Genomic DNA, 19,956 nt, shown 5'->3' with positions numbered 1-19,956 from the left:
GGTGAGGTTTGTGATGCCACACAGTCTCTGGAGTAAGAACTCAAAGACCTCTTGAGTCCCCCCCCCCATTCTCTCTCCCTTCCTCTGGTTCCTCTCCTATGCCATATGCAGTGTCTGGATCCCTGCTTCCCATCCACACGCCTGTAGATAACATGACAGCATTATGTAATGGTAAGCTTTGCAGGTTCGGTTCCTCCTTGCTGAGGGGCGAACGTTGTGCAAAGGCGGTTATTCAAACAACTGTAATTATGTAGTGGGGGCACACACGTGCACGTGTGCAATTTGTGCACACACATGCACGCACGCACGCGCGCGCACGCACAGTCACACACACACACACACACACACACACACACACACACACACACACACACACACACACACACACACAATGCCAATGAAATGACAGTCTGTGACTCTGCATCTGCTCAACTTGTGAGAACTTCTCAACATTTTCTCAAATGAGAAAGACACCTGGACATACACACTCAGAGGAATGGACAGATCTTAAAATGGATAACTGACCATGTCCTCCTTACAATCATCTCTTTCCATCACACCGACCAAGGCTAATGCCACATTCTCCATCCCCTAAAGGCTTAACAGGTCAAGTTTACAGCAATTTTCCCAGTAACACCTTTTCCCGGGGTCAGGTTTACCTCAGTCATTTCCATTCATTGTTCAGGTTAGGACCAACTCTGTTTATCATCAGCGAATAGCTAATTCAATGGAATAGTAAAAAGTCTAAATATTATTGCTAGGCATGTCATTTATGCCTTCCACTTTGCTGCCTCTATTGATAAACTGCAGTACATCAGTTAATGCGCCATATCTTACCGATGTCATGGCCTAATCTGCAATCTGAACGGCACAGTTCTCCCCTGCAACTGTGCTTTTGACAACAGGGTGAGGAGAATGCTTTTGTGCATATAAATAGCTGCAAAACTAGTTCACGATATGGATCTCAAGCAAGCCCTGTGAGGCCCCCAGCCAAGGGCAAATCTTGTGACCCTGGTGCCTCATCTCAGCTGTGCAGTCCCCTGAACTTTATATCTTATCTCTTTATCCATTTGTCTTTAATTCATTCTGCTGCATGCTCTTTGATCCCCCCTCTCTCTCTGTCTCTCTCTCTGTCTGTCTCTCTCTCTCTCTCTCTCTCTCTCTCTCTCTCTCTCTCTCTCTCTCTCTCTCTCTCTCTCTCTCTCTCTCTCTCTCTCTCTCTCTGGCCCTCCTTGAGAGCTTCTACCATGTGTGGTCAATGTTATGTGACAACAGTATTGTAAACATCACCCATCAGCCACTGGTATTCCAAATGCCCCTGGATCAGTTGCCAACAGCAGTAAATAAACTGCCTTCGTTATTTCATAGTCATCTCCTGAAAGTGATTTCAGCATGAAGAGTCTATGAATTATGTTACAACTTCTAACATCTTCTCCGGCCTCCTTTTGCCAAATGACAGGTTTTAAAAGGAATGCTACATGGAAAGGAGAAGCTGTAGCTAATTCCTAATTACCAAGGCTTCCTCAGCGTTATGTCAACTCTCATTTCTACTGTGCTACACATCAGACTGGATTAGACGTGGAACAACGTTCGGGAGCGCACAGCACCAGGAGGTAACGAACGAAGGCGTGATGTTCTGCAATTTCACTTAATCTCGTCATTTAAAGCCTCACAACTGTTCCAGGATGAAGTCTGGATGTATTTTTTGTGTGTGACACAGAGAGAGAAAGAGAGAAAGGACTGTGTGTGTGTGTGTGTGTGTGTGTGTGTGTGTGTGTGTGTGTGTGTGTGTGTGTGTGTGTGTGTGTGTGTGTGTGTGTGTGTGTGTGTGTGTGTGTGTGTGTGTGTGTGTGTGTGTGTGTGTGTGTGAGCGACGCGTGCGTGAACAGTTGACAGAAAAAGCCCACGCTGCCAGAATGCATCAATGTAAACCCCCACAATCCCTCCCCCTCCACCTCCAACCTAGCCCACTACTCAGCTTGTGACAGTACCCGATTTTAGCCCTGCCTCAGTCGTGTCCGAGGGAAGCCAGGCTTGATGGACACACACACACACACACACACACACACACACACACACACACACACACACACACACACACACACACACACACACACACACACACACACACACACACACACACACACGCTCATCGCAGTAATCCACTGAAGGCCAGGTCAGATCATGTGTGTTTTGGAACGAATTACAGCATGCCACGCCAGACTCTGAAAGGTGAAACGACATGAGCAAGTGAGGCCATTTTGCATTTTTAAATGCAAAGTGCACACACATTGCACTCACTGAAACACAGAAACGCAAAGGCAGAGATGGATGTACATTATTCCCCGTACTTGCATTGTAAATGATCCTGAATAATGTTTCTCTCTTTAGGCTATACCATTAGAAAATCAACCTGCTTTGCAACTGCTGAAAGGTTACAGTATATGACAGCATAATATGTGAGAAGGTTTCTCAAAGTACAATGACATCCTAATGGCTAGAGAATGTGGTTATTCTGAAACTAGTTTGCTTCTGTTAACCCATAAATGAGAGCGGTAAACAATTACATGCGCTGTTTGCTCATTATTGCCAGCATAGCTTAAGGAGGGAACAGGTGAGGGGGGTTACTGGAAGCATAACTGAGCATATGTGTGTCACACATTCAGACATGCAATCAGTTGTCCTGTCAATCCACTCCATCTGTTGCCTTAAGCCTGACTTATACTTTGTTGTATGACGGTGTCATGAAACGCATCGCATCTGTATACATTACGCATTAGATGGCTGCGTCTATCTACAGATTTTGTTTTTAAATCTGTGCTATTCTTGATTATTAAACTTTTGTCCCCAGTAATCAAAAGAATGTGTTATCCTGGAGCAGCGACACTGATGGATGTTATGGATAATATTTGGGTCATATACTGTATGTCTGTATTATACTGTGATCACTGTCAAGGTTGATGGTCTGTACTCTTGTTTGCCCCATTTCCCCTTCAGACGTAAAAAGCAAGAGGACTTACATACATTCACTACAGCCCAAGTGTGGTTGTGAGCGTACTTTGTGTGTGTGTGAATGTTTTGATTTGTGGGTGCGTATGCATGTCTGTGTGCCTGAGCTTGAGCTTTAGAATGACATTTTTTACAGCTGTCAGCATCAAATTTTTATTAGCATTTCAATATCAAGCGTTTTCACTGATAAGGAATGTGCTTTGTTATTGATCGGAAACCTGCCCTATACATTTCGTTCATACAATGAGTCATTGTTGAGAATCTATTCTACCAGTGTTTATACTCAACCAGTTTCTATAAGTTTTCTTGAGTTTTATGTGATGAGTGACCAGTGGTGTGGTCAAATGAAAACAAACAGAGCAGTGCTGTGGCCCTTGTAGGTTCCTTCCCCGCCCTACTCAGAACAAGGCTATCAAGATAGAGAGGGAGCAGGAGGAAATTTGGACTCTAGTGTTATATTTTCTCTGCGGTCAGCCCGGGAACCCTGAATTTCGGCATTATGCTGTGTGTGTGTGTGTGTGTGTGTGTGTGTGTGTGTGTGTGTGTGTGTGTGTGTGTGTGTGTGTGTGTGTGTGTGTGTGTGTGTGTGTGTGTGTGTGTGTGTGTGTGCGTGTGTGCGTGCGTGTGCGTGTGTGTGTGTGTGTGTGTGTGTGTGTGTGTTTGTGTGTCTGTGTTTGTGTCTGTGTTTCTGTGAACACACAGACTTTCCTCTGTGTTTCATTTTCTTATGATGACTGACGACAGACAAGGTGTGTGTATGTGTGCCTGCCTGCCATACATCCCTAAAAAAATAAACTAGGAATGAAAGATGGCATTGTTCATCGGGTGCGGTGGACAAATATCATGCTACACGCAATCACAAGCCTAAAGCAACAGAACGCTCATTAAAAGTTGCTCAAAACCAAACACTCCTCCCTTTTTTAGGTCTTCAAAGGCTAAGATGTTTTTTTTTTTTTTATATATTTTAAATAATTTCCATATAGATAAAATGTATGTTATTGTGTTAGCGTAGTGGTCAGCTTTTTCAAACAGACAAACAAAACTTAGATTACGACAGGATAAAAGGTGGTTGGTACAGGGGTAGGCGGGGTAGGCAACCTTAGGCACGGGTGTCAACTTTGGCACAGGGGAGGGTGATCACTGGCACACTGGCATAAGTGTGAGAGAGAGGTTTCTTCTTTTCAAATTGAATATTAAAAAAAAGTTTTGTTTCAGTTAAATTAAGTCCCCTCACACCTATATACAAATGACATCCTGCACATAATTCTACATTCATTCAAACTCCTAACTGGGGAGGGAGTCTGGGAGATTCTGGTGGGTTATTGCTCTAGTCTAATGATCATTACATCCTGATGTGAAAGAAAATATTTCTAAAGAAGAAGAAAAAACATCTAAATCAGATGGAAATATTACATTTTGATTTGGTGTCATAATTAAACTATGGCACACTGACTATCAACTAAATTAAAACTTGGCACTTCATGTCAAAAAGGTTGCCGACCCCTGCGCTAGATTAATAGTTTTTGGAGCATGTGTATGTTTTCTGTCCTTTTTACACATCTTCTAAGGAAATGTTTTATTGCTTCCTGTTCATCTCGGTCATTGTTCAGCCGCATTTCAGGAACCGGCATAATAAATCATAAATCATTTCTATTACCCGCCATGTGAAAGTGTGTGAGAAAACTTCGAGCGTGACCGGCGGTGGCTGGCTGACCGTGTGTTTCGACACTCCTATCCGCAGATAACATTGTGTTGGGCTGCTGGCTGGCTGAGGGGACCTGGATGGATGACATCACCCCACGGTGGGCCATGTGTTCCTCTGATAGGACACACAGGGTGTGTTACCCTCCTCCAAACATCTACTGTACCTTCAGTCAATTGTCTCTCCCTGCTCTGTGCGACACTCACACCCACAGCCTTCCCCCGTCTGCATTTCCCAGCGACGTTGCTCGCCCCAATACGGCCATATCTAACATCCCTCATTTCTTTCATCCTGCTTTTGTTTTGTTTTCTTCTCACGAGGTTATGAGTTCACTATAGCAGCTCCTGGCTGGCTCCCAGACCGGAGTGTCGAGTCTCAATTTCATGTCTCTGTTCCTCCTCTCGACGATGAAGCTCTTATCATGAACCTTTGCCTCTTCAACTCTGTCATCCAGCCTCTTGTGTACAGTCACACTCAACCCCACATCCCCTCACAGCGATCCATTACCCCCCTCTCATTGTATTCCATGTCGATTCCTCTCTCCCTCCCATTCTGCCCAGCGCCACGCAGAGAGGAAACTGCCCTTCCACTTCCTCCTCAAGTAATGACTGAGAACAACCCCCAACTTGCTTTCCTTTCTGCCCCTCAGGCCCAGACCAAGTGTGGCTGTGATCAGGTTCGATGGTTTCCTGGTTGAAGCAGGGCTTGGTCCTGTGAGTCTGTAGAGAAAAGTGCCTTAAAGAATTTCAGACTCATGGTGAGTCACTCCTCCATCCTGGCTGTGGTGTGCGTAGGTGTGTGTACTGTAATTAGGAAACATTGTAGTCTATACTGTGTGTGTGTGTGTGTGTGTGTGTGTGTGTGTGTGTGTGTGTGTGTGTGTGTGTGTGTGTGTGTGTGTGTGTGTGTGTGTGTGTGTGTGTGTGTGTGTGTGTGTGTGTGTGTGTGTCTGTCTGTCTGTCTGTCTGTCTGTCTGTCTGTCTGTCTGTCTGTCTGTCTGTCTGTCTGTCTGTCTGTCTGTCTGTCTGTCTGTCTGTCTGTCTGTCTGTCTGTCTGTCTGTCTGTCTGTCTGTCTGTCTGTCTGTCTGTCTGTCTGTCTGTCTGTCTGTCTGTCTGTCTGTCTGTCTGTCTGTCTGTCTGTCTGTCTGTCTGTCTGTGTCTATTCTTTCACTATGGAGGTAGTCATCATAACACATTAGCAGTCACTGGCAACAGTCTTATCACGCACGCACGCACGCACGCACGCACGCACGCACGCACGCACGCACGCACGCACGCACGCACGCACGCACGCACGCACGCACGCACGCACGCACGCACGCACGCACGCACGCACGCACGCACGCACGCACGCACGCACGCACGCACGCACGCACGCACGCCTGAACCCCTAATTGCTTCTAAAGAGCATGGTTTCTTCTGCCTTCGATGTGTGAATGGGTGCACATTGTAAAGCACTTTGGAGAAAGGCACGTGCTTTATAAAATGCAACATTTACCATAGATAGGTTTGTTTTATTGACTGATTGATTGAATACTTTATTAACAGTTTGCAAAAAAGGTACAGTTACGATTATACAAATGGTGCTAAAAGGGTTTTGAAGGAGGGTAAGGAGTCACACTTTTCGATGACTGTTGGTAGGGCATTCCACATTTTGGTGGCATAGCAGTAGAACGAATTTAACCCCTTTAACATTATTGAAGTAGTTTGACAGGTACTTGGGTGTCTCTGTAGTATTGCGTATCTTGAAGACCAGGCCCGTTGCAAGTTGCTGTACTCTGTCCTCTACCCTGAGCGATCCCACCCTAGCAAAATGAGCAGGGGTTAGATGAGTTGTAGGTGTGAGGCCAAGTAGTAACCTGACCAGTTTGTTTTGGGATGTCTGAAGCCTTGTTTTTAATGCCTTAGCGTTGCCATGGTACCATGAGGTGCATGCATAGTCAAAGTGACACGCACGAACGCACGCACGCATGCACGCACGCACGCACGCACGCATACGCACACGCACACGCACACGCACACGCACACGCACACGCACACGCACACGCACACGCACACGCACACACACACAGATATAGGACTTAGACTATTAGGGGTATCTCTTTGTGTCTACTGCCTTCACAGACATGAGTGGTGTGTGCTGGTTGTTGTAACAGGACATGGAAGGGGAAGCCTTGAGCACAAATGCAGGTAGTAGTGAGGCTAAACAGTCTAGTCCTCTCACCATTTAAACATGACGCAATATTTCCTAATCTAACCAGCAATCGAACAGTATGTAACTCTCTCACAGACAGACTTACAATAGCCGGTGAAAATATTTACAATTACAGTTGCATTTTTAATCGCTACCTTTCCTTCTTACTGACTCAGTAGTGTTGAGTGAGGAGTGCATGTGAGAGAGTGAATGATGCCTCACATACATGTAGCTATGTTTCACATCTGCCTGTAACATGTAATGTACAGTAACTCTAGGAACATTGGGGTATACAGTACGTGTGGGGCATGTGTGGTGGTGAGGTGGGGTTAGTCGTCCTGGTTGTGCCTTTACCAAGCCTTAAAGCTTCCTGCTCCCATGAGGCTGTCATCTGCGTCCAGCACAACACAGGATGGTTGTAAGGGTTGGTCCAAATTCAACAAAGCTGACCTCCCAAATACAATGGTAGAGTCCAAGTCCAGCTGGGCGACAAGAACTCTGCCCTCCAAAACACAATGTTATGGCCCAAGACCAGACGTGAAGTATGAGGCCTTTACACACTTACGGAGTGTGCGTGTGTGTGTGTGTGTGTGTGTGTGTGTGTGTGTGTGTGTGTGTGTGTGTGTGTGTGTGTGTGTGTGTGTGTGTGTGTGTGTGTGTGTGTGTGTGTACAGTACGTGCTAATATTGCTCCGCTGGCATAGAATTTGGTTTGTTTAAGACATATCTTCCGAATACCAGGTCAAGCTCCTAGACTGAAACTCTTATCACCCCGTTTTCCTTGGCTAATAACGAAGCTGGGGGTGAGAGTGAACCACTGTTGTTTACCCAGCGATTGTTGGATCTCGTTGTGTATTGAGCTTAATCTCTCTAACAATCGTTGGAAAGATACAAGCATTTGGGTTCTCAGAGGAAATACGAAATGGCTTCGGGAGACCGTTCGCACTTCAGCTTGAGGGAAGTGCTTGTGCAGCCACGACTGCATACACAAAGGAAGGCTGCTGGTGCGCCGGTGGCAACTGGACGTTAGGTCTGTCACGATAATGTAATTTTACTTGATGATTAATACATAATTGCGGTTAATGATTGAATTGTATTTTTGGCACCGAAAATTGGGACATAAATAAAAACAACATTTCTGCTTGGCTTCGTAAGCAGAAACAATTCTGTAGGGCATATATGACAATAATTTAGATATACAAAGAAATGACTGACATATTTAATAACATAATGTAAATAAGAAATAGTGGAAATAGCCGACCTATAAACTTGTAGATCGGCTATTTCGCTATTCTTTGAAAATATTTGAAAATGTCTGAACCTTTTTCAACATGGAAACAATGATATGACGATTATGAGAAAGTTTTGCAATTATTTTCAAATAAATGCGATTAGACGATTATGTCATAATTGTGACAGGCCTAATTGACATGTAAATCCATAAAAAAAGGAGGAAAAAGGAGGAAAAATAAAGAAAAGTTGCTCAAAACGGATGACTCATGCATTAAAAAGAGAAAACATAGGGAGAGAAAACACAAGGCTTTGTTACTCAGGCTCAGTCTAGGCATATACACGTACACAGGCATGGAGACGCCAAACAAACAAGACTGCTATATATGTCTTTAACCATAAGCCTTATGCTATGGAGGTGTCTGTGTCTTTGTACTCAGGTCATGTTCTATCTATGAAGGGCATCGCTGATACCATCTCTTTAAACACTGCAACTGACCCCTTTTTGTGCATGTGAAATGTGTTATGTGAAAAGTGCTATGTATGAGAATGACAATTCAGGTATGATGATCACGTGATGTGTCTGTGTGTGTTATGTGTGTGTTTGTGTGTGTGTTTGTGTGTGCGTGCGTGCGTGCGTGCGTGCGTGCGTGCGTGCGTGCGTGCGTGCGTGCGTGCGTGCGTGCGTGCGTGCGTGCGTGCGTGCGTGCGTGCGTGCGCGCGCGTGTGTGTGTATGTGCGTGAGGGAGGGATGGAGAAAACAAGTCCATATTCAACAAATGTATTTTTTGTTGTCGACTGATTTATGAAATATTTGATTTAGCTTCTTATCCCATCTTTTTAGTAGTCTTGATTTTGATTACCCTCATTCAGTCTTTCATTTATTTAGCTTTTGATATGTTAAGGTGGAAGGGTAGGTGCTGCAGTTTAATTTAAACTACATAATGTGAACTGGTCTACCAGTTTCAAACAGACCCCAGAGAAAGACGTCTCTTGGCTTCAGTTTAAAATGATGACAAAACTATTATTATAATATGTCTCACTAATATTTAGTGAGACATATTACATTATTATTAGATTACAGTCAGCAAATGCTTTTATTTATTGACTGATTTAAGAAAAAGTGTGAGGACACAGGTTCGAGTCGGACCCCCATATTGCCTCATAATGTATGTCTATCCTCTCTCTGCCCGTGTCTTTCTTGTCTTCCTGAAGGTAAGTGTAATAATAAAAAGTAAAGTAAAAAAGTAAAAGTAAAGAAAAACAAATATATATATATATATATATATATATATATAAACCAGTCTCTGCTAAAACTTTGTCATATTTTTACAGTCATGTTAACTGTTAACTGGATAATAGGATATTTGTTTCAAATGCAGAACAGAACTTTATAGTAAAATGATAGTACTTCTTTCCTAACCATGCACTGTAGTTTGTTGATACCATACAGTAGGTCTATTCTTTCAAGACTTCAGCCTGAGTCCTGGGATAAGGAAACAGTCAGCACTGTGGGCTTTACCGAAGGGCGAGGAATCATTCTGACTTCAGTGCCCAAATGAAATGGTCTGCCTTTTCATCTTGTGCTTAGGCCAAACTAATACTGAATCTCATTTTGCATTTAAGCAAAAGGATTGAACCAATTGCTTTGCATTTATTAGGCTTAAACGTGGCATTGGGATAAAGGTTGTCTTATACAACTTCACATCTTTGAGTTGTGGCGAAAAGCTTTTTGCATTGACATGAATAAAATTATTCAAACCATGCTTAAAGTCATTCATGTATACAGATGATTATATTTTATTATGTAAGCTCTTGAACTGTGAACACAGGCCATTTATGCTGACTGTAGAGCAGCAGGATTTAAGACGTGTATCAGCATTGGAACCTGAAGGGTGTCTCAGCAGTGGTGAGGGCCATCAATTGAAGCAGTTGGGAGCAGGAGGGCATTGGGCTACAGGACTTAAATAGATGAACATGTGTCAGTCATGTTTAATAGTCCATTCATTGAAATAAACATCCAAACTCGCCTGTAAGCTTTTATGTTACACTTTAAAGGTCATCATAGAGATAATAAATTTGATCACTCTCTCACCTTCTCTTTCTCTTTCAATGACCATGCGAGCAGGAAGCGCGTGGCGCCATCGCGCCGTAGGCAGATCGCCGTACGATATGTTTGTTAGCGTGTTAGCGTTCTGATTAACGGCTGGTTAGTGCCCTGCTTCGGGGTTCTAATCTGGCCTCACGCCTCACTGCACGTGCTCAATAGAGTCCGCACCCTCCATCATGACATCATGTCTTTGTGTGAAATCCCGGTGCCATTCATGGGCCCACCGTAGGGCTTAGCATGCGAGCGTCCGCTATACCAACACACAGCTCTTTAAAGGGAGTCCCCCAGTCCCCCAACTCAGTGGATACACCCCTGATGCTACCACAGAACCCTATCTGAACATGGCTTCCATCCTCCAACACAACTGACTGAAGCCATGTATTCTCCAGAGCCTGGAGTCAAGGGAATATATGTTCTTTTTGTTGGGGATTTTTCATATAATATGCAAATGAGAAGATATTTCTGGTCCTGGATATATGGAGGCTAGTTATAGCTTATCAGCCAGCTAAGCTGCAAGTTAAACTGTTGTTCCGGATGCCATATCAAGAGAGACTAGTAAATGATCGGGGGACATATCACATGGCGTAGTGCTTTACATTGGTTTTTGCTATGAGACTATTATCTACTTGTCAAAACATGTGGGATCATCGGTGCCCCGTCTCAAGGCCAACCCACCCAGCATCAGACTAATCAGAGACCAAAGATCAAGTGGTGTGCTTTCTATTTCACCAGCTCAGTGATGTCACTTAGGAGAGGGAATGCTATTGGATGAGCAGCAATAAGGGCGGGGCATAGTGAGATGGGCAGAGTGGCGGTACTCCATGAAAGGAATGCACCTGCTGGTCATGCATGAAGGCCCTCCCCAGATCATTACCCTAACTTTAACCTCATCAAACCCATGGCTAAACTTAACCCTCACCATAACTACATTTTATTAATTCAACCTCACCAACCCATTGCATAATCCTAACCCTACTAACTGTGGCTGAACATAACTAAAATTAATTAATTGAACCACACCAAAGCCATGGCCTTGCCTAACCACCATAACGCATACCTAATGGACACATTTGGTATTATTACCCTCCATGAAAGTAGCGGTGACTTTCACTGCCCATACTGCAAAAATATGCTTCATTGTATGTTTCAAAATCTTAAAAGGGAAAATAAAAAATAAATGAGAATTTATTAAATATATTTTGGAGCCTGTGTGTGTGTGTGTGTGTATATATTTCTGGCCATTCTTATGTAGTTTGAGACATACTTTAAACATTTACGGTATATTGTTATATTGTTTTGTTTGTTGGGCAATTGTTACCTTAATTTCAATACATTGAAATTATTGTCGTAGACATTCAATTACATAATAGTATTGATCAAAATTTTCAAGGAAATATAATTCATCTTGATACAAGCTCCTTAAAATAGCTGTTTTAATTTCCAATTTTGCCCACTATAACTTTGTCTTAAGAACAGGGGTTTTTCTGGACCACGGCAGTAAAATCATACAACAGGAAATTAATTCTGTAACTGCAAATATACTGTCTGTCTCTGTTACATAAAACAGCCTTGCACTTGTGCTGTGTTGTTCCTTCCTTCAAATCGCTGCATTGCCTGCTTCCTCTGAGCACAATATTTCAACAGTTTAGATAACCGACAAACAAAAACCTTTCTTCAAATAAACCATTCCTCAGTCAGAGTGGTTTATGTCTAGAGGCACAAGTGTTGGTTCAGGGAAATAACCCTTCAGACATGCTGTAAGGTTATTTTCATAACATTAACATTACATAATTTATGTAGCCCTAAGATTATTGTTAATTCATACATGATTTTGTTACCAACATCCTGATCCCATTTCCCTTATATTGTATTTGTAAGAATGCATTTGGAAAGACTAACATATAGTCAAAAGTCTAAGCTTTAAATGAATGACACTTCAAAATGTGCAAAAAATATTTCTGACCTTTTTTTGACACAAACAGTCCTTTGACTCATTGTCATCCAATGTGTCCGAATGACTTAGAAGCTAATTTTCATTTGTGAGTTCCCGTTTCCTTGAATATGACCAAGACACAACAATCAGCAAAGGAAAGCTACATTAATAGACCACCTTACAACACGTATCAAAATCTTTTGTAAGATGATTTAGCTACAATGAATAAGTAGTTGCTAAATAATAAATAAGCAAATACATGCATACATACATACATACTGTACATACTGTACATACATACATGCATGCATGCACGCACGCACGCACGCACGCATGCACGCACATACATACATGCACGCACGCACGCACGCACGCACGCACGCACGCACGCACGCACGCACGCACGCACACACACACACATACATACATACATACACATACATACATACATACATACATACATACATACATACATACATACATACATACATACATACATACATACATACATACATACATACATACATACATACATACATACACACATACATACATACAGTACACACACACATACTTACATGCATACATACACACATACATACATACATAGTATACACACACACACACATACATACATACTTACATGCATACATACATATATACATACTTACATACATACATACATACATACATACATACATACTTACATACATACATACATATATACATACATACATACATACATACATACATACATACATACATACATACATACATACATACATACATACATACATACATACATACATACATACACACATACATACATACTTACATACATACATACATACATACATACATACATACATACATACATACATACATACATACATACATACATACATACATACATACATACATACATACATACATACATACATATATACATACATACATACATCAAGTTTGTTGCCAATTTTATATTTTTATATTTTATATGTTTTTTATAGAGTTCCAGTTTAAATGTTGTCTGCTCACTTCCAATTTCACTTGTTTATCCTGTATCCATATGTATCCTCTCTTCTGATTGGATAAAATTGGTATCCCAACCTGAAAATGCATTTTCTGTGTAGTGTTCCTTGGAGAGACAGGAACAGACAGACCCTGTTAGGGGAAAACAAAACAAAAACAACACTCTAAACACTCTATCAATGATTACTAACAGAATATAGAGCTATTTAACACTTATTTTAATAATACAAAAAAATTAAATAATAATCACTTACTGCACCTTTAAGGGATGGCATCCCTGCAATTGGTCAATGCTAACAACAGACACGATAAGGATGAAGTGGGGCTGTTTTCACAGTTGAGTTTGACCCCTAGGCAGAGATAAATTTCTGTGGGCATATGTTATTTCACAGTCACATATTTCTCATCTCTGTCATTTTAACCACTTGAACCCTCTAGACCAGTGGTTCTATCGGCTGACGCGTTAAGTGGTCAGATGGGTGGGCCGCATGCCTTTTCAGAGCCTGTTTATTTTAATAATCAATCGATCAATTGTGTTCTGGCATGGCTCGATGGAACCAACATAGTATAATTTAAGTTCATATTTATCAGTATTACATTGAAAATACAGTTTTCAAGGTTTTAAAGAAAAAATATCATGTCATTTTTGTATCATAATTTTTTTATATTAGCTACGTATATTATCAATTTGCCAATTATTTGGGGGCCCACTTACAATACCCTCGTGGCCCACAGGTTGAGAATTGCTACTAGACTTAGTAAACTGGACCTGAGTTGGCTCTGTACTTAGCCGATCTACATGCTCACAGGCTGGGTGTTGTGAACACTAGGAATGCTAGGGTTTAAGTGGTTAAATGGACCTGTTGCTCTATCCCCCATACAGCCGAAGTGGGCATGAAGGCTGGCTAGCCTCGTTCCCAGCCCTTTCTCATGGAGGCTGGCACTCTGTCCCTCCCTTTCCAGGGCTTGTAAGGGTCCATTTGGCTAAGACTCAGTATTTTACAGTGTAGTTGTGTAGACTCTATGCAGCTAGTACACTCTGACTATGACTATGAGTATACAGGTTAGTATCTCTCTGTCTTGTTTGTTTGTGTGAGTGAGCGAGCGTGCGTGCATGCGTGCGTGCGTGCATGCGTGTTGTCAATGCTTGCACACTGACACCAAAATCGAACACACCCATTATTAATTGCATTAATTGTATTAGCTGCAGCTGTGTCTGGTACATGTTTTACCCTTCTGTAGTTTTTACAGGAAAACAAAATACAAAATCAGCTGAGGGTTTCATTCCCACTTTTTTTTAACGCGTATGTTTTTAATGTGTATGTGCAATGTGTACAATGCAGCCTTGCAGCATTGTATAAGTCAGTGGTTCTCAAACCTGTTCATGTCAAGGACCCCCGAATGAATATGTATGCGGCCCTGGACCTCCATCTGAAAACAATTTGTGCCAGCTGAGATTGTTTGAAAACAGCAGATCTACAAGCTTGCAAACGCATTGTGGCGTGTTGACACACAGGTGGAAACAATAGTTGATCCAATGCTTGATTTCGACATCCAGGAACTAGCCAATCTAACAGCAGGGGATGCAGATGTGGAGAACTTTGAGCGTCTCTTCACCAAACTAAAAGAGATGAAAGACAAAGCTTCATCTTGCATAGGCTATTTTCAAATAGCCTATGCATTTTGATTTTGATGCTGTATTAACAAATTTAGCTGGACACCCCCTGGACACCCCTCAAGGACCTTTGGGGGTCCCCGGACCCCACTTTGAGAACCACTGGTGTAAGTAATATTCTATATGTTTGTCATGGACACAGGCACAGTTCATCATCAGCCTTTCTCTCTGTTCAACCAACTGTGAAACGATACAGAGATCAAAAGATTTATACCACAACGTTTACTCTTCCATGTGCCTGGAAAGTTAGCCTGGCTTCCATATTAGAGTCGTCCCTGTGTGTCCTTTCACTCAGTAGCTGAAATTCTTCACATTCCAGCTATGGTGACACACATATGATGATACACGAACTCACGCACACACATTCATAGACCTTGTTGGCTCTACAGACACTGTGAGCCTATTTTCACAACACCATTGTCCATTTAATGAAAAGGGTTTACATGCTAAATTAAAATGAAGATGCCTCCTGCATCCCGTTGACAGTGAATGACACAATTATTTATATTTCTGAAGGTGGTTATTTCTGCATGATTTAGTACATAAAATCTGTAAAATGTGTAAATGTGAAACCTTACTTTTCAATAAAAAAACTGTGAATTAATAGATAGATAAACGCCACAATAAGGTCACGGCAGACGTCATTTTGTACAAAAGTCAGTTAAGCACATGAAACCTAGCATCCCTATTTCGGGTTTGTCATCATAAGTGAACATTCGGCAAACATAGGCAAACAGGCAGATCTACAAGCTCACAACAACACGTGAGCTATTTTTGGAAAAGAGATTTAGAGGGAAAAATGGAGGGGACCAAGTATGGTCCCCTGGGAGACCCTGGTCAACTAAGCATATAGGGATTAAGCGGTTAAGAACTGCCCCCACTGTCAGCTATACTATGAATGTCTACACAGTAAAATCCTCAATGTTAATTGAACTCAGAGAGTGTAAAAACAAACACAAACTAACCCATAAAAATGGACCCATAAGGGTGGACCCATAAGGTTCCACTTTCATCAATTTTTATATTCTCAGAGTTAAATTAACTCAGATGATTTTACTGTGTGGCTATAATAACAATGTAGAAAAATTATGTACACACTACACACAGTAAAATACTCATGCTAATTTGACTTTGAGAGTGTAAAAACGGACCCAAATGGACCCATAAAAATGGACTTGTATGACATGGATACATTTTTACACTCAGGTCTAAATTAACCCTGAGGATTCTACTGTGCATCAAACACCAGAGTTTATGTCTATGGAGATTCATCATCTCTGACATCCCTTCATATGTGTGTGAGCTGACAGTATGACATGGAGCCCCTGTGCTCTAAAGGTTGGTAGGGCAGTGGCCAGCAGTTGGTCAGCTGCTGCCGTTGTTTTTCCTACAGTACTGTCTGTGTGTACATGTGTATGATCGCGTGTGTGGAAGTTGCATGCTGCGTTGGTGTGTACCCTGTGCCCTGACTCTACAGCGTCCATGTTGGTGTGGGAGCCTCAGGCCTGCTCCCATACATCCCTGCTCTGCCTCTGTTGATCCTATTGTCTCCTGCGTCACCACGCGTCGCCCGGCAAATAAAGGCTGTCTGGCTCCAAGCTTAAATATTGCAGCAAACTAAAAACCAACCATCAGAGCCGATTCATTCACATCTGCTCAGTGGGGCGACAAGGACAGGGCTTTAGGTGGGAAAGAGGGCAGAAAAAAGTTCACTTTTCCCCGCCGGGTGCCAAGAGAACGGGACAGGACTCAACTTCGCCGGAACCGCAGCTGTGGCAAGTTGCCCATTTGATAACGTTTAACCTTACAGATGAAAGGACTTAACTTTTTATTTATTGATTTCTGATTAGAGGCTTCTTATTCAGGAGGCATCGTGTAGCATTTGGTGGCTGGTGAGACAGTGGTTTAGATGGCTAGAGTGAGGGCTTTTATTTTTCCGACCATGCCTCTGTTAATGTGAAACTTTGCTGTTTAAAGAATGTGAGTACATGCAGTGTTATAGTAAAATCACATCGGGGCTGCATTAAAATGCCTTTTGCACACTTTTTGATTATTTAGAGAATGTACTTTTGTCCACGTGTAACAAGAATGGACATCGGACATGGCTGGCTTTTAAGTTTAACTTTTAAAATGTTGGAAAATCCCAGTGCAATGGGTTGTCGAAAGAAATACACGTGGTAGCATACAAATAAGGCTAAGGATAGAAATTTACATGAGTTTAACTTTTTCGGTTCTACATTCCTTACTTTTTTTCCTGCTCTGTTTTCCCCTCCCTCTGTCTGCCCTGCCTACCCCACCCTCCCTGTCCCTCCCTATCCCTCCCTGTCCCTCCCTATCCCTCCCTATCCCTCCCTATCCCACCCTACCCCACCCTTCATTCTGCAGTGCTACGGACCGATCATGGGTGACTGGAGCTTTCTGGGTAATATTTTAGAGGAAGTGAATGAGCACTCGACGGTGATCGGCCGGGTGTGGCTCACGGTGCTCTTCATCTTCCGTATCCTCATCCTGGGCACTGCGGCGGAGTTTGTGTGGGGCGACGAGCAGTCCGACTACGTCTGCAACACCCAGCAGCCCGGATGTGAGAACGTGTGCTATGATGAGGCCTTCCCCATCTCCCACATCCGCCTGTGGGTGCTGCAGATCATTTTCGTGTCCACGCCATCGCTGGTGTACGTGGGCCATGCCGTTCACCACGTCCACATGGAGGAGAAGCGCAAGGAGCGCGAGGAGGCGGAGCTCAGCCGCCAGCAGGAGCTGAGCGAGGAGCGCCTGCCCCTGGCGCCCGACCAGGGGAGCGTCCGCACCACCAAGGAAACCAGCACCAAGGGCAGCAAGAAGTTCCGTCTGGAGGGCACCCTGTTGAGGACGTACATCTGCCACATCATCTTCAAGACGCTGTTCGAAGTGGGCTTCGTGGTGGGCCAGTACTTCTTGTATGGTTTCCGCATCCTGCCGCTGTACAAGTGCAGCCGCTGGCCGTGCCCCAACACGGTGGACTGCTTCGTGTCTCGCCCCACCGAGAAGACGGTCTTCATCATTTTCATGCTCGCCGTGGCATGTGTCTCGCTGTTCCTCAACTTCGTGGAAATCAGCCACCTGGGCCTGAAGAAGATTCGCTTTGTCTTCCGTAAGCCGGCCCCAGCGCCGGCACAAGGCGAGGGCACGGCCCCCCTGCCACTCCAAGGAAAGAGCATGCACCCGTTGTCCATGCCCTCCCTGCAGCGGGCCAAAGGTTACAGGCTGCTGGAGGAGGAGAAAGCTCCCCCCGTGACCCACCTCTACCCCCTGGCCGAGGTGGGCATGGAGGCCGGTAGACTGTCCCCGCCTTTCCAGTGCCTGGAGGAGAAAGTCGAGGAGGTGCTACCCATGGGGGACATCTCTAAGGTGTATGATGAGACTCTGCCCTCCTACGCCCAAACCACCGAGATGGTGCATGCGGTGCATGGCAGCGTGATACTACATGAGGCGGAGGCGGACGAGGAGGAGGAGGAGGAGGAGGAGGAGGAGGAGGAGGAGGAGGAGGAAGAGGAGGTGGCGCAGCAGCCGGCAGAGGTGGAGGTGGAGGCAGAGGCAGAGAGGGCGGAGGAGGTGGTGGAGGAGGAGGTGGAGGAGGAGGTGGAGGAGGAGGTGGCAGAGGAGGATGCTGAGGTAGAGGAGGTGGTGAACGGGGAGGGGGGGCCTCCTGCGGAGGCAGGGATGGAGGCGACGGATACGATAGAAGACACGAGACCGCTGAGCCGGTTGAGCAAAGCCAGCAGCAGGGCCAGGTCAGACGATCTCACCGTATGAACCTGTGAGAGAGCGCATGTACACCTGCACACCCATGCACCAAATGTCAAACATAGGAGAGCACACACGCACGCACACATACACACATACTGCACGCACACACACACACACACACACACCTAACTGAAGACAACACATACTCTTGAATAGGCGGGTCAAAAAGCAAGGGAAAATGACAAAATGAAAACCCACAGGGATAGATTCAAATAGCGTATTACTATTGACACATGGGCGACAATTTTGCAAACGACAAAAGATCTATGCGTGTTTGTGAGAAAAGTGAATATCATAAAAAAGTAGCAGTTAAAGAGAGGAGGAATAGATTTTTTTATTAAGCGTGTTCTTATATAAAAAAAAGAAAAATGTGGAAAGCATAAATATGCAGAGGGGAAATGTTTTTACTTGATGAAAATCCATGTTCCATTTTTAGAAACATCTTTTTCTATTGAAAGAGTTTTAACCATTTACAATGGATAATTACTAATTTTTACATGGGGTTCAAATAGGTAGGGGGAAGAGAGTTAATAATATTCTTGTGTGTCTGCAAATCAGTAATCTCACTGTAGTTAGGCACTGACTTTCATTCCCATTCAGGCAACGGCTTAAGCCTGATTTATACTTTGTCGTAGGATGGAGTTGCCTAAAAATAACATATGTACAAGATTGTAGATCAGATATTTTTAGGGAGCGACACCGTCGATCGACGGAATATAAATTAAGCATTACTGAAAATACAAGCCTGTTGCTGCAAATGGCGCGGGTGAGAGGGCTCTCGCACAGGCAAATCATACAACCAAATGCCAGGACAGATACAGGTACACAGCTCTTTGACATGAAGTGAAGTCCATTTTCAGGTTGAGAAGAGCATACCTTTTGCACATCCAGAGGCTCAAACTCTGTGCAAGGCCTTTTTAACCCTCATATCACCTCATCTATGCATCGATTTACACAGGATTCTTTCAAGCAAAGGGAGAACTGCATCGGTTTTAGAGCATTTCTCTCCTTTTCATGTTTATATACAGGGTAGTACAGCTAAAGCTGAGTAGTGAAGAAAAATAAAAAAAACAGACCACATGTTGAATGTCTCTTTTTCAATGTAATTCTACATCTCTTATTTTAGACTGCTTATGTTTTGTAGCCTATAACAGTGGTTCCCAAACGGTGTGCCGAGGCACACTGGTGTGGTAGTGAGACAAGTTCAGGTATTCCTTGGGATTTTGTGATGACACATTATTATTGCAATATATATAACTATATAAAAGGTTATGTATTATGTTGTT

The 19,956-nt window shown here is 43.4% G+C and overlaps 1 protein-coding gene across 1 annotated transcript; it reads left to right on the top strand.

Annotated features, from left to right (window-relative positions):
- Positions 1-17,275: 17,275 nt before the first annotated feature.
- LOC308105940 (gap junction alpha-8 protein-like) lies at positions 17,276-18,676 on the top strand (the record flags this gene model as incomplete). Its single annotated transcript, XM_080456910.1, has 2 exons — positions 17,276-18,316; positions 18,440-18,676. The coding sequence occupies exons 1-2, from the start codon at positions 17,285-17,287 to the stop codon at positions 18,674-18,676; spliced, it is 1,269 nt and encodes a 422-aa protein (XP_080313036.1). The 5' UTR covers positions 17,276-17,284.
- Between the last annotated feature and the right edge of the window lie 1,280 nt (positions 18,677-19,956).

Source organism: Gymnoscopelus braueri, assembly GCF_963280865.1.
Source record: "Gymnoscopelus braueri genome assembly, chromosome: 18".
Classification (NCBI taxonomy): domain Eukaryota; kingdom Metazoa; phylum Chordata; class Actinopteri; order Myctophiformes; family Myctophidae; genus Gymnoscopelus; species Gymnoscopelus braueri.
The sequence above is the reverse complement of the archived record's forward strand: the minus strand, read 5'-3'. Positions and strand labels throughout refer to the sequence as shown.